Raw genomic sequence first — 16,327 nt, 5'->3', positions numbered from 1 at the left:
CTCCATGCAGACTGTATTTACAATTTATATTTTAAAAATACATCTGGCAAGGCAATATATGTTTTCCTCCAATATTTTTATTGTAGAACAATTGTTGTTAGTTTACTTTTAAAATACAGCCTATCAGCTTAAATTTTGCAATTTGGCTTATGCAATTGGGTTTCTATGCCCAGATACACAAAACAGTGCAATTAATAGGATACTTAAAACAGGATACTCAAAAATCAGAACAGAACTATCCTAAAATAAACCATAGCCATTTGACAGTTAAGCTCACTGCACACAAGTTTCCATTATGTCCCTATATACCTGGATGAAGATGACAGATCTGAAACAGTTACACAGCTCTGGATCTGTTTTTAAATTTTGAAAGTTAACTTTAAAAAGATGGAATTTCACCATGTTGGAAAAGCATTAAACATATATATATATTCCTGTTCCAAGACCTGACTGTAATTTTCTTACGTTATTAAATAGTAACAACAGCAATAATTTTTCTTTTTTTCAAACAGTCTCAAAATGGTCTCAAGGAAGAGAAGGCTTTCCCATCCTGTTATTACCTGGCTACAACCATGCAAATTCTAAATAGAAAAAATGAATTTTAAAATTATTTTTTAAAGTCAGCTTTACAGAAATTTTAGAACAATAGCTTTATATGCCAATCAATAATTCTGCAGCAGTGAAAATATACTAAAGACCCACACCTGGCCAGGAAAGATTTTCTTTTCATATGAACTGTAGGAAGAAGGAAAACAATGACCCCTCCTGGGTTCTGGCAAAGGATATGCAAGCCAACCACAGCTGACACTCATTGGACACATCCTTCAATGCCACAGCCTTTCTCTCTAGACAAGGAATAATTAATTCAGCACCTGAAGCACCCATCAAAACTAGCCTAGAGCTGCTGCAGCGCTGGGGACTGTCAGGGAAAGCACAAGGAGTTAATGTTTCCCTAACCCCATCTCTATACTAGAGACTGTGATCATTTTTTGAGTCTTTCAGAGGTGAAGCATGAACTCACTGGAATGCTATATTAAAATGCTGTTTCCTATAAGTTAATTGCCATCACTACCACATATGGCTACAACAGATCTCAACATCTTTATGAAGCAGCTATAACCCAGGTTTTGCCAATACGCAGCCTGAGGCAGACACACCTGGAACACTCAGAAGTTATGAATAATTTTGGATATGCCACTGCAATAAATAAGAAAAAAACTCTGCCTATCTGAAAAATGAATATACATTAAGATGCCTGACCTTCAAAATTCAAGTGTGGTAATTTGGCCAACAGAATTCAAGTGATTTAACAAAAGTTGCACAGCAACTCTGTAGGAGACCAAGCAAATAAACCCATTTTTTCTTAGGCGTGGCCCTAACTTCTAAATCATGCTTATAAACCTATAAGGAGAGAAAATACCTACAATATTAACTCTCACAAATACATCAAGGCCAAACTTAACAGTTTCCTCTATTATGTCCACCACAGCAGTCATTTCTACTGTGTATTTCCGTTGGGTCACTAATATTTGTGGTCAGCAAGGAACATTATTAGCACTGTTGGACACTCATCAGTGTATCTCAAGGAAAAATGCTCTACAAGCCAAAAGCCCAAGAGACCAAGATTCTTCTGCTCAAAATGTAAATGCCTGCTCAAGTGCTGCCACTTAAATTAGGCCAACTGAGTTAAGTAGTAAAACTACACCACATAACACCACAGCAGTAGAAAAGCACTTTCATCATCTTGATAATAGAAACAACACACAAGCACAGAATGCTTCACTCCCAGGTCACTGGATCTGCTCTGAAGCTCCAAGCAGCAAGATTACATTGTCCAAGCAAATAAATAATGCTGCCTACTATTTTCACTGCTGAACCATGGCTTTTAGACCACCTTTAGATGCATGCCTCTCCTCCTCACTTCCTAATAAAAGGGAGAAGAAAAAAAACAAAAGTACCCTCTTTCAGGTCAGATCACATTCTGTGACCAGTAAACGGATTGAGGTACAGTTTAATAAAAATCACAGCACAAGAACACTTGAATAAAAGAATCCTTGCAGCATTCAGGGCTTGCACTTCAGTAAAACACTGCAACATTTTCCACAAGGAAACTTGCCACATAGATCTTACAAGACTCTTTATTGCTGAACACAAGAGTAACTTAGCTGTCCTTACTTAAAGAAGGCCACTTTGGCACCACACTCCAACCAACCCCGAAAAAAAAAAAAAGAAGGGAAAGGTCTCTTGACCTTCTTATGCTCTAAGTGATTAGGGCATGCTGCAACTTCTTGCTCTGTAGCAATGGCAACAACCATGGAGAATCAGCCAAAATGTCAGATTTTCTAACCCTGAAATTACATAGAGGTATCCATTAGAAGCGCAATCCCCACCAACAATATCGGATGCAATAACAACATGAAATCTGCAATTTCCAAACCTAACCCATTCCTCCAGCTACAGATTTTTGTGTCAGTCTTTGCTTCTCTCCTTTCAATAAATATAAAGTTTTGTATTCTCCAGCTGCAGAGAGAAAAAGATAACTTCCTTTGCCTTCCAAATCCTTTAAAGTTTCTGAGCAAGAGGGAAGAAAGAGGAGAAAGCCCACACTCTGTATATCATATTTGGAGTGTTATCCCCTTGTGTCTGCATCTGCCACAGCTATTAGTCTTCTCCAAATAGCAGCTGAAGCAATATGGAACAGACTTGGTCCCTAGATAATTTCCCAACTACTCATATGGTTCTGTACAGCAGCCATGAAAAAAAAATAATTCTTGGTAATTTAATTCTGCTGTAGCTCAAAAAACCTACGACCCAAAGCAAAAACGTTGGATGTGTCTCCAGATTCAAGATGACATTGCAATCTCAAAAGACAAAGCTTTCTGAGATTTCCATTTTTTTCTTTCAGAGGACATCACTCCCTACAAAAGAGGTGGAAATCACCCGCCTCACATATTAAAGGAAGTAATACATTTTGCAGGAATTATTAAATCTTCCTCACTTGCAGTTGCAAATCTAGGTTTAAGACCTCTAGTCAAATTGCCAGCTCAAATACAATATTCACTGATAATATGGAGGGGGAAATTTCCACGTGCATAGTCCTAACAGTATAGAAGACGTGCCAAAATGGAAATTACATTGCAGCAGTGATTAATGACAGCAGATTACTCTGTGTAAGACAGCAAGCAAGAAACCATTCAGCGAATTCCCCAGGAAAAAAATATATCCCATTTCTTGCACACAGCCAGTTGTCCTCCCACAAACAAACAGAAGCATAACCATAATTTAAAGAAAAACCCAGCTTTTATATTGCCAATTTTTTGTTTGTTCTGGTATTTCTGAAAGAAGGGCTGGGAGCTAGAGAAAGAGACAGAAGATCTAGAAGCTTTCATTTTAGCAACTCAAAACCATACATAGGAATCTGAATTGGGAGTCAAGCCAGACATGAAGAGTACACATTCCATTCTGCAACAGATGACAGTGATAGACACCTCCCAGGAAACCATGCATTAAGCTTTATGTTTTCCAATTCCCTCTCCTCCCCACCCCCAAAGTTCTCTGTCAGTAAACAGTTTAGATCCTAGATATGACACTGAGCTGGTTTTGGCTGGGATAGAGTTAATTTTCTTCATAGTAACTAGTATGGGGTTATGCTGGCCAAGTTAAACCAAGACAAACATGAGTATGTGAATGCGGATTAACATCTCTGCAGAAACCTTCATATATGCAAGCTGTCAGTTCGTTACTTTTATAAGCTTTAGTAATCTCCTCATACAGCTTTCCTTAATTAAATGTATCTAGGAAGGATTTCTTTAAGAATAAAGGGATGTCTGTGCAAATTAATGTGGAAATATTAGACTTTGTACCTGTACCCATATGCCAGTCTAAAAGAACAATGAGAATTTGACATATTTTTTTAAATTCCTGCTATGCCTTTACAGTTAAATATACCCTAGCTTTATTTCTATAAACAAGAAAGGTTTACATTTTGTTCTTCTAAAGCTCTGAATTTAATCTGCATTTAAGCTTCCATATACTATACCTTTTTTGTTGGTCCTAATAATTGTCTCAGACAACAGTAAAGGGCTTCCATTGGAAACTTCATTTATAGGCTTCTCTGGTGGTTTGTTGGCAGTATTTTCTTTCTTCATGTCCTTCTTTATTTCCTTCACAGGAAAAGACATGTGGAAAGGGAGAAGAAAGAGAAAAAAAAAAAATTAAAATGTATTACAGAATATTCTAAATCTCAAGCTCCCCAGTCTTCTTAAAAGTTCTATGCATAGACCTCCTGCCTATTCTAATGCTACCTCTAAGACTTGAAATGCCACAAAATAAAAGTAATTTTCAGTAACTCTTCCAACCAATGTTTTTTTTTTTCTTTTTAAAAGAGATCAATCCCTTATTTATGTGTGAAAAGTGAAGGATAGGTTTCAAATCTCTGACTAAGGATCAACAAAGCTGAAAGGGGATGGAGGAGTGGGGGGGGCGGTGTGGGTCAAGAAATAAAAAAGGATTTCTCAGTTCATCCATCAATTAGCTGCACAAAGGGCAGAACTGGGTTCAGTGCAGCTGTAAAGGCACTAAGTCTGTAAGACTAAGGTGTAAAGGCAGCTAAGTCTGCTTCCCCTCTATCGAGAAGACCACGGAAACAACCACCATAGCAGGAAGAAAAATATTACCTAGGAAAATATGACAAATGTTACCATAATTGGCAGAAGCACATACAGACCCTGCTGTCAGAGCCATTGCTAACACTAACACATTTTGCAGCTGACTACCTTTTATGGTAATTAACTTCTTTGGCAGTACACAGAGAAAAAAATATGGTGAAGTTTCATGAGAGTAAACCCACAGAAAACAGCTTCCCCAGACTGCACAGAGTACTCGTAAAGATGCACAATATAACTCTATTGGCTTTGTAAGCAGATGAGAAAGGCCTGTCTGCTTAGTTGTCTATACCTACTTTGCCAAAGCATTTGAAGCATCACAGCCTTTCAAATATCGTACCTTGAAACACTACTGAGGTAGACAAGTAGTGTTACTTCTACTTCATAAACAGGGAACTGATGCACTAAAGAGGCTAAACAATTTGCTTATAATCATGTGCCAAAAAAATAAGTAAAAAAAGAGTTCTGGCTTTGAGCTTTGTCCTAGGTCAGAATCACAGAGCCACTTGGGCTGGGAGGAACCTTTCTACTCCAATCTCTAGCTCAAAGGAGGGCCACTTCTGGGGTCAGACTAGGCTGCTCAAGGCTTTGTCCAGTTGGGTCTTGAAAGCTTTCAAGGACAGAGAATGCACAACATCTTGAGCAACCTGCTCCACTGCTTGACTGACCTTATAGTAGCAAAAATTTTGCTTATATCCAGGCCAAAACCTTCTTTTCAAGTCCTGTCTGCTCTCTCCTGTCTGCCCCATCCGGGACCACTGTGAGGGGCCTGTCTCTGTCTTCTGGATAACCTCCTTGTGTGTATCAGAAGGTGCAACCGAAGCTGCCTCTTCTCCAGGCTAACAGACCCACCTCCCTCAGCATCTCCTCACCAGGCATGTGCACCACCTCCCACAGCCACAGAACTTGCTCCTGTTTATCGATGTCTTTCTTTTACCAGTAGACTCAAAATGGGATTCTATATTCTGGATGTGGCCTAATGAATGCCAGATAAAGCAGCATTACCACTTCTCTCACTGTGCAGGCTGTTAATGCAGCCCAGGACGTTGCTGCGTTTGATGCTAGGGTACATTACTGGCTTATGTTCAGCTTGCCATCCACCAGGACCCACAAGACCTTGTCAGCAGAGTTGCTCCCAAACCCGTCAAGACATACCCTGTATGTCCACCAGCAATTCCTCCTTCCTCAGGACAAAAAGTGACATTTGACCTTACTGGACTTCATAAGGTTCTTGTTTGAGTCCTTCTGAATAGCAGCCCTGCTTTTGAGCATGTCAACTGTACACACACACCCTCCCCCTGTCCTGATTCGGTGCAATCTGCAAATTTGATGACATCTACATTGAGCAGGTATCAGGGACAGGTGATGGCTTCAGACAAACTCCTCCCCTAGTAAAAAACCTCTTTCTCTCCTTATCCCTCTCAACTCTCGAACATTCACTGTCCTCTTCTACATCCCAGTGCAACAGCAACTTCCACCATCCCACAGCACTGTACCACACGCAAGAAATAATGTAGATCTCATTTAAGTTTTCAGCATATCAAACATGAGCACTGAACCACAGAATACAGATTTCTATTTGCAGTTTCTGAAGTTCTTAACTCAAAACACCATCAACCAAAACAAGATTTTCCAAGTTACTCACTACAAGATGCACTTTAAACCTGCATTTCATAATTGTTTTTTTTTAAGCTTTTATGCCCCAGTCCAATTCATATTTCAAAGCTGAACTATCAGCTACATGACATTAATACAGTCTTCTGTATCTGCATAAGGCATTTACTGTCTATCAATATTCCATTAGCAGAGGGAAAAGCTTTATGGACTGCTGCCCACCAAAGGTACAATGAACCTTTTATCTAGTGCCACCACACAGGTAAAATACTATCTAAAACCCAACTCATCACAGTAACCGTCCTAACTGAAATAACAAATGTGAATGAATATGTGCATGAAAGGTGAATGTGTCTGTGTGATAGATGCTGCTGTTGTTAGAAAAAGAAATACTGCACACAGCTCTTGTATAAAAGTGAACGACATGATAATTTAAGAACACTGCATACATTTAGAAGAAAGTGCTCTATTGTTTTCTTTAAAAAATGGACTAGACTAGTACATATATTGTTCCACAAGCTTTTTTTTCACAGCCTTATAAATCAAAATATATCATAAATGAGTCCACCCAAAGCTTGCTGTATTGAAGCTTTAAATTTCTTTTGCAGCTAGGTGACAAACAGTATAATTCAAAATTATCTACAGTTTAAATAGAATCTGAGAGTCAAACAGCACTATCCTGCGAACAGGACCACAAGTCAACAGCCTGCAGAAGACCCCATCTTGCCAGAACTTGCTTCCTGTGGGTCATTAGTGTGTTTTCCATTCTTTATGTCAGAATGTAATTAAATCCTTAAGTCACAAATTTTGAAACAACAGCGCAATACTTTTTGGTTTTAAAATCCTATTTGCAAATTCAAAACTGACAGAAAAAATTGCTGTAAGAGAAAAAAGTGCTGCACCCTCAAGTCTGCATGACACTGGTGGGTTTGCTGCTACTAACAGCTTTTTGAGGAAGCCTTGTTTTGCTCTTCAAAAAATCAACAGGAATACAACGTGCCAATTCCCAAACACTAACATTTGTTCGTAGGGCGGGAAGTCTTACATTTCCTTTCTCATCCACTATTCATGGTAGCCCATATCTGGGGCTAAACTATAGCAGTTATTCAATCACCCAGCTATCCCTCCGCAATCAAGAAGTGGAATCAGGAAAAAGAGGAAACTCATGGGTTGAAATGAAAATGAGTTTAATGAAATAGCAAAACTAATACCAACATAAAGTATACAGGGTTATATTCAGCCCAGTCCTCAGGAAAAGCAGGAGAAGGAGCCCCAAAAAGAGGAGCTCCTCTTCATTGAACTTCTACTCACCCAAACCTTCCCCTTTATAATAAGCATGATGTTTCTGCTGTAGCATACACTTGTTTATCAGCTTTGGTCAATTAAGCTGAATTAAGCTCCCAGCTGAATCAAAAAACTGCTAATGGCCTGCCTACCGTGGCTGGCCTATGATTCTATCCTAGCAAAACTAGAATGGAAAAAAGACAGACACACATACTGAGAAGTCCACTATGCTGAAATTCATATAGAAGGGACAGCACCTTGTAGGCACCAAAATCACCTAAGGATTGTTTGTTGTGGGGTTTTTTTGCTACCTTTCTAGTACTGGTTTGGACTACTTTTCAACACTGTTTCCTTTGGTGCTCCTCAGAGGGTTGTAATTTTTCATAGCTACTCCCCACAGTAACGTGACATGAAATGAACCCCAGCAGGATGAACTCACAGATCCAGAAGGGAACTGGAAGGAAAAGTGGAAAATTCTGTAAATAGTGACACAGAAATCAAGCAAAAGCCTAGCAGGTCCTACTAAGCTAAAATCTTAACAGAAACAGACTCGGCACACATACAAAACTAGTATGACAAGGAGTTCTTAAAGGGAAGATGCATCCTGCATCTGAGAAATTTTGAGAAAAAGTCACTGTGGTATTTAAAAATAAACTTTAAGCCTGATTTGATAAAGTATCACCATTTCAATATATCATAGGATCATAAATATATTTTAGAGTGCTCTGAAGGTGCTTACACTTTGTAAACCCTTCTAATATCTAAAAAAACCCACATTTTTTTTTGTAGCTAGGCCTCAACCATACTGCATAGATGCCAACACAATCACAGAATCACAGAATCCTAGGAGTTGGAAGGGACCTTGAAAGATCACCCAGTCCAACCCCCCTGCCAGAGCAGGATCACCTAGAGCACATCACATAGGAACGTGTCCAGGCGGGTTTTGAACGTCTCCAGCAAAAGAGATTCCATAACCTCTCTGGGCAGCCTGTTCCAGTGCTCTGTCACTCTCACAGTAAAGAAGTTCTTCCTGATAATCACATGGAACCTCCTATGCTCCAGTTTGCACCCATTGCCCCTTGTCCTACCACTGGACATCACTGAAAAAGGCCTGGCTCCATCCTTCTGACACTCGCCCTTAATGTATTTGTAAACATTGATGAGGTCGCCCCTTAGTCTCCTTTTCTCCAAGCTAAAGAGACCCAGCTCCCTCAGCCTTTCCTCATCAGGGAGAAGTTCCCCTCCCTTAATCATCTTTGTGGCTCTGCGCTGGACTCTTTCCAGCAGCTCCCTGTCCTTCTTGAACTGAGGGACCCAGAACTGCCAAAATGCTATTTTCTTCTAGCAAAGTTGGAAATACAGTTTGTTCAAAGAAACAAAATCCTAGACAATTGTTGAGCTGGTTTTATTTGGTTCTTCTCTAATCCAATCCCATAGCCATATGAGCCACAGAAAATTGGTTAAGACATTTTCTGTAAGCTTTTGAGCTTTGGAACATGACAAAACATTGACTAACAACAAATTAAGCAGTGTAATGAAACCCCACCACATAGCAAAATACAACATATTCAAGTGTACCTGTACCCTATTAAATGGCTATTTCAACCTATAAAATCTAGAAATTAAGCATCTTTCATCTTTTTAAATAAAAAAACTGTTAGACATGACACATGCCTTGTTAAGCTGGAAAGAGACAAAAAGAATGTTTAACAGTTTTCAAAGAGAAAAGTCTTCTCCATTTTTCTAATACTGTTTGCAACACCTAGCTTTGTGTTCAGAATTTCATTATTCATTACTTTTAAAGGAAAAAGTCTATTCTATCTGTGTGCCTACTTGCTGAACTTTCCACTCACCTGTCAAAAAGTTTACTTTACTTTACAGCAAATGCTTGAATTAGGTCAGCCACAAAAGCTACAGTTAGTATCTGTTACCAAGTCTGAAGGCAAGTACAAGAACTTCTGCCTCTTCCACTACATTAAAGATTTTTTTACTCTAGCAATTCTGACCTTTACAGGAAACTCAACTGAAAACATTTGAGAAAATTGCTGCAACCCTTTCCATGACTGTAAATGCAATGAAAAGCTATTCTGTGCTGCTGCAGATATGAGATGCTCCAGGTCAACAAGTCATTCCTTATAGTTGTTGGGAACCATGGAAAATTATGAGAAAAATTGCTATCAGATTACAAAGTGATTTCTCTATGGCTTCCATGTGCAAAGGCAAAACCAGTTCTTGCATACTGGAAGCAAGAGGTTTAATCAAAATCCAAGCTTTTTGAAAACAAAACACATGCATACTGAAAGAGTTATAAGCTGAGAAATAATGAGCTTTCCCAATTCAAAATCTACAACCTGCACATTGCTGGAAGCCAAATACAGGAGGCAGGAATAAGAACCTAGAATCATATGCAGCCTGGAGGAAACCACGTAACACATTTGAAATATCAAAAGATGACAATGGAAATGTCAGCAGTGCTTTGACCCCTCTGGGATACAAAATGCTATGCCTTTAATCTCTTCTCTCAAAATCCATACCTTACATTTCAAAAGACAACTGCCACCGTGATTTCCTGCAAACAATGATTGCAACTTCAAACAATATATGAATCCAGTTATCTTTTTGTATTAAAACCTTAAAATACAACTCTGCTGCAGAGTACATCAATGCAATATTTAGTCCTCTTGAGTTGTTTCCTGTGACATTGTCACTAAAACTACTTAAGTGTTATTGAATAATTATAAATGTGCTTACATATGAATGCAGCTCTGATATTGTCAAGACTCTTGTAGTTTTACTATAAAATAAACAACATATCTGGCAGCAAGGTTGGAACAAACCTTCTCAGCAACTGAATTAGCATCAACGTGAAAATTATTTTCAAACAGGAATGTGGTGGCAGCATAAAATTCAGTATGGCTTCACAGGACTAGCCTTAAACTCCATAAAAAGCAAAATAACGTTTCAAAGACAATAAAGAAACCGCTTAGCTTTTCTTTTTCTGGCTGTTGCATCACTGGAGATTCATGAGTCTTTGGCTTCTCCTTTCTAGGGCAATTACCATCTCAAAGACACAGAGGCATAACATGGGGCCTTCAAGCATCATAATCAAGGCTGAGATATTTCCATTAGCTGGTCATGACAGGAGACACCTATCAGTGACTGTCAGCAAGCAGAGCAGGAAGGACAGCTTGGAGAGCATACCTCCCCCGCTCCTAAGAGCTGCATAGGTCCCACACTGCTATTGTACACATCATCCGAGTTCGTGACAAAAGTTACGCTCTTGTTTCACTACAGCAGGATTCCAAATCCTCTCTCCTCTTTCACTATTAGCTTATCCAAATTTTATAGAAAACATATTCCCAGCTGCCTCTCAGACATGTGATATAATCTTTGAAAAAAACAAAACCAACAAGGGTTACAGTTTCTTAGCCTCCTCATTTGTGGTAGTACTACCTAGTTCTGGGGCTATTTCTAAACCACAGCCTGCTAAGCCTCTCTCAAAGAGTTCTTTGGTTTCTGTCTCTAGCCTTCAAAATAAAATCTATTTCTGTAGCTCACATGACTTCTATCTGATTTACAGCTTGATAGAGAAAAGTGTTATTTGTTCCCTGAGTTTTACATGACCAATGCATCTAATCCAGTAGTAACAGTAGCAGTATGCAGAAAGAAGTATGTTAAGGATCTATGTGCTCTACTCTTTTTTTCTTATTGTGTCACATAAAAAAAGATGCAATCTTCTGTTTTGCTCATTCCCAGTGCAAATAAATCTTGAAGGCCATCCATGAACAGTCGGAAGTGCTGCTTGCATGGCAGCTCAGGTAAGCCCACCTCTTCTTCTCAGGTGGAAGTCCTTAAGAACATTGCAAAGCTTCCTGTCAGGACACTGTTCTGGAGATGTGCTTGGTTACAGCAGTTATTAGCTTCGCTACCACCAGGACAAGCAATTCATTATGTCTTAACTCCCTTAATGGACCAAGACTGAAAATCATAATTAGAACAATAAAAAATGGCAAATAGGAAAAAGACAGAATTGTAGAACCATTTTGGTGGGGAAAGATCTTTAAGATCAAGTCCAACTGTTAACCTAACACTACCAAGTCCACCAGTAAACCATGTCCCTAAGCAGCTCATCTACCCATCTTTTAAATACCTCCATGGAGGGTGACTCCACCTAGGCAGCCTATTCCAGTGCCTGACAACCCTTTTGGTGAAGAAATTTTTCATAACATCTAATCTAAACCTCCCTTGGCACAACTTGAAGCCATTTCCTCTCACCCTGTCACTTGTTACTTGGGAGAAGAGACTGAACCCCACCTCACTACAACCTCCTATCAGGTAGCTGTAGAGAGTGATAAGGTCTCCCTTTAGCCTCCTTTTCTCCAGAATAAATAACCTCCGTTCCCTCAGCCGCTCCTCAAAAGATCTGTGCTCTAGACCCTTCATCAGTTTTGTTGCCCTTCTCTGGACACGCTCAAGCACCTCAGTGTCCTTCTTGTAGCGAGGGGCACAAAACTGAACACAATACTCAAGGTGCAGCCTCACCAGAGCCGAGTACAGGGGGCCAATCACTTCCCTACTCCTTCTGGCCACGCTATTCCTGAACCAGACCAGGATGCTGTTGGCTTTCTTGGCCACCTGGGCACACTGCTGGCTCATATTCAGCTGTCAACAAATACACCCAGGTCCTTTTCCACTGTGCAGCTTTCCAGCCACTCTTCCCCAAGCCTGTAGCACTGCCTGGGGTTATTGTGACTGAAATGCAGGACCCAGCACTTGGCCTTGTTGAACCTCGTACAACTGACGTTGGCCCATCGATCCAGCTTGTCCAGGTCCCTCTGCAGAGCCTTACTACCCTCAAGAAAATCAACACTCCCATCCAACTTAGTGTCATATGCAAACATACCGAGGATGAACTTGAGTCCCTTGTCCAAATCATGGATAAAGCTATTTAAGAGAACCAGCCCCAACACTGAGCCCTGGGGGGACACCACTTGTGACCGGCTGCCAGCTGGATTTAACTCTGTTCACCACAACTCTTTGGGTGCAGCCAGCCAGCCACTGTTTTACTCAGAAAAGCATACACCCATCCAAGCCATCAGCAATTTCTACAGGAGAACGCTGTGGGAAACTTTGTCAAAGGCTTTACTAAAGACTAGCTAGATGACATCCACCACCTTTCCTTCATCCACTAAAAGGGTCACCTCTTCATAGAAGGAAATCAGGTCAGGCAAGCAGGACTGGCCTTTCATAAACCCATGCTGACTGGGCCTGATCACCTCATCGTCCTGTATGTGTAACATGATGGCACTCAAGATGATCTGCTCCATAACCTTCCCTGGCACCAATGTCAGACTAACCAGGCCTGTAATTCCCGAGATCCTTCTTCTAGACATTTCTGTAGATTGGTATCACATTTGCTAACCTCCAGTCCACTGGGACCTTCCCAGTTAGCTAAGACTGCTGATCAATTATGGAAAGTGGCTTGGTGAGCATTTCTGACAGTTCCTTCAGTCCTGTTGGGTGAATCCCATCCAGCCCCATTCTTGTGCATATCTAAGTGGTATAGCAGGTCACTAACCATTTGCCCTTGGATTATGGGGGCTTCATTCTGGCCTCCATCCCTGTCTTACTGCTCAGGGGACTGGGTACCCAGAGAACAACTGGTCTTTCTACTAAAGACTGAGGCAAATAAGGCATTAATGCCTCAGCCTTTTCATCATCCTTTGTCACTATGTCCCTGTATACAATAAGGGATGGACTTTGTCCTTAGCCCTTCTTTTGTTACTAATGTATTCATAGAAACATTTTTTGTTGTCTTTTACTGCAGTAGCCAGATTAAATTCTAGTTGGGCTTTGGCTCTTCTAATTTTCTTCCTGCATGGCCTAATGACATCTTTGCATTCCCCTTGAGTTGCCTGCCCCTTCTGAAGGTCATAAGTTCTCCTTTTTTTTCCTGAGTTCTGACCAAAGTTCTCTGTTCAGCCATGCTGGTCTTCTTCCTCGCTAGCTCATTTTGACACACAGGGATGGCCTGCTCCTGTGCCTTTCAGATTTCCTTCTTAAAGAGCATCCAGCCTTCCTGGACTCCTTTGCCCTTCAGGACTTCCTCCCAAGGGACTCTGCCAATCAGTCTCCCAAACAGGTCAAAGTCTGCCCTCCAGAAGTCTAAGGTAGCAGTTCTTCTGACCCTCCTCCTTACTTCTCCAAGAACTGAAAATTCCATTATTTCAAGATTACTATGCCCAAGATGGCCTCCAACTGTCACATCAAACACAAGTCCTTTTCTGTTCACAAGCAGCAGATCCAGCGGGGTGCCGTCTCTAGTTGGCTCCCTCAGCAGCTGTGTCAGGAACTTACCTGCCACACACTCTAGGAACCTCTAACACTGTTTCCTCTCTGCTTTATTTCCAGCAGATGTCTGCTAAGTTGAAGTTTCCCACAAGAACAAGGGCTAGCAATCACAAGACTTCTCCCAGCTGCTTACAGAGTATTTCATCTGCCTCCTCATCCTGGTTGGGTGGTCTATAACAGACTCCCACCATAATATCTGCCTTGTTGGCCTTCCACCTATAAACCCACAAACACACAACCCTGTCACTACCATGATTAAGATCTAGACAATCAAAACATTCCCTAATATACTAGGGTGCTATGTTGGGTGCTGGATGCCATTACAAGCCACATGATTCATCCTGATCCCAACATTGGCATGCTGAGGAGGGGAGAGTGATTCAGTGATGCTCTGTTCCTGATCTCTCTAGCAGGAATTCTAACAGCATATATGGATCCCACACTGTGAATGCAGAAAATAACAGTTATCTCTCTCTAATATGTTACAATGTAGGTGTAAGAAAAAGTAAAAACTGATTAACAGAAAGAGCAGATGGCTGGAAGCATGAAGAAGCAGAAGAGATCAGTATGTGCATAAGAACCTGCCATCATTTGGTAAGTGTTGTGACAAAACACCTTTAAGGAAGTCTTTGAAAGACAGCAAGTGTGTTTGTTACATGCAGACCTTCATATGCAGGTACATGAGAAGCACAAAAGCAGAAGCTTGTTAAAAATTTATTAAAGAGGTGAGGAAAACAGAACTCATCACCACAACAGGAAGATGCAGTCTCTTCACCCATATAAGAGGCACTGGGGAGATAGCAACCCAAAGACTCTATATTGAAGTGGATAAGTTGCAGAGCTGATACTGGCTTTGCATTTCTGAAACCTTAGGGAGAATCACAAGACACAGAAGAAACTGTACTGCTGCAGCAGGTCTTGTAACCAGCAGGTGAACTGGAAGTGACCTCCTTATTTCAAATTGCCATCAACCTGCCTGCTAACACCCAACAGTGAATACTGCAGCACATGCTTCTCCACAGTTTTAATGCGGGACTTAGAATTTTTCTGCTTTACATGTTTAGCAATGTATATGAGTAGTGGGTTCAGGGTATAAGGCACTGCTGCAGCAGGAACTGCCATGGGCATGATGTTTTGCAACCAGCTTCTTTAATTTGTGCTCTCTTCTTCCTGTCTGACCTCCATGAACTTTGTGACAATGGGTGGCCAGCCAGGCTTTCATCAGTTGGATCTCCTGCCTTTCACCTATGTTTGGCAATAGAATGGTACAGTCTGTATGTGTTTCAGCTGCCCAATTGTCTCAACACATGTACACCCACACACACATCTGTGAAGGTGCTCAGAAACACCTGCATGCATCTGAGCACAAGGTACTGCAGGGAGGCAGAAAAATGTGTTTCTCAGCCAGCTTACCCTCAAGTCCAGCTCCAGCAGAAATTATTCAAGCAATTTAACTTTTTAACAGAATTAAGTTTCTTCTCACAAAGCTTCTATTGTAATCTAATTATTAGAAGCATTATTACTTGGCTTGAAAGTGCAAGGTCATTCCTCATTTCTTCAAGCACAGTGGGACAGGCAAGAATTTTGCCTGTTAATTGCTCTCCTCCACAAGCACCTGGCCATATTAAAGAGGTCTGCTGTAACATTTAGACTACAGTTTTAGAGAGTGAACACAGTATCACAGAATGGTTAGGTTGGAAGAGACCTTAAAGATCATCTAGACCCAACCCTCCTGCGCAGGCAGGGACACCTACCACTAGATCGGGTTGCTTAGTACCCCATCCAGCCTGGCCTTGAATACTGCCAGGGATGGGGCTTCCACAACCTCCCTGGGCAATCTGTTCCAGTGCCTCACCACCCTCATAGTAAAGAATTTCCTCCTAATATCTAATCTAAATCCCCCCTCTTCAAGTTTTAAACCACTGCCCCTTGTCCTCTCACTACATGCCCATGCAAAAAGTCCTGTTCCAGCTTTCCTGTAGGACCCCTTCAAGTATTGGATAAATGGATGATTTGGTTAGTAGAAATACTTCTGCTGTCAGTATAAAAAGCCCTGTGTGTATTAACACATAGAGCAACGTTGATAAGATACACCAGAAACTACTCCAATCCATGCATTTCTAGGGTTGTATCTTTGTTCCTTCTTACAACCATACGATTTGAAGATGACCAATACAGAAAAAGAGACAACATACATAGAAAAAAGCAATGACAGACATTATCACAAATTGTAATGTGTTACAGATAACCAGATAAATGATCTCTGTGACACAGACAGGTTCAGAAACTAAGCAGCATGCAAATCCTTTATGCAGAGTCTTATCACACACCAGATGACCCTTAACAGCTGGATTTTCAAATAAGAACATTAAGTGACTCATTTAGTGTCTTGCATACCTTCTCTAAAATCATGT

The 16,327-nt window shown here is 40.7% G+C and overlaps 1 protein-coding gene across 3 annotated transcripts in view; it reads right to left on the bottom strand.

The window, feature by feature from the left end:
• SH3KBP1 (SH3 domain containing kinase binding protein 1) overlaps window positions 1-16,327 on the bottom strand; it is a 218,864-nt gene that overhangs the window by 132,471 nt on the left and 70,066 nt on the right. For all 3 annotated transcript variants that reach the window (XM_051633386.1, XM_051633468.1, XM_051633557.1), the window contains one exon: window positions 4,040-4,163. In XM_051633386.1, the coding sequence (XP_051489346.1) occupies window positions 4,040-4,163 (124 nt within the window). The remainder of the gene's footprint in view (window positions 1-4,039; window positions 4,164-16,327) is intronic.

The sequence above is a fragment of the Apus apus genome, chromosome 1 (genome assembly GCF_020740795.1).
Source record: "Apus apus isolate bApuApu2 chromosome 1, bApuApu2.pri.cur, whole genome shotgun sequence".
In the NCBI taxonomy this organism is placed as follows: Eukaryota; Metazoa; Chordata; class Aves; order Apodiformes; family Apodidae; genus Apus; species Apus apus.
Note: the sequence above shows the minus strand (reverse complement) of the source record. Positions and strands in the feature narration are given on the sequence as shown.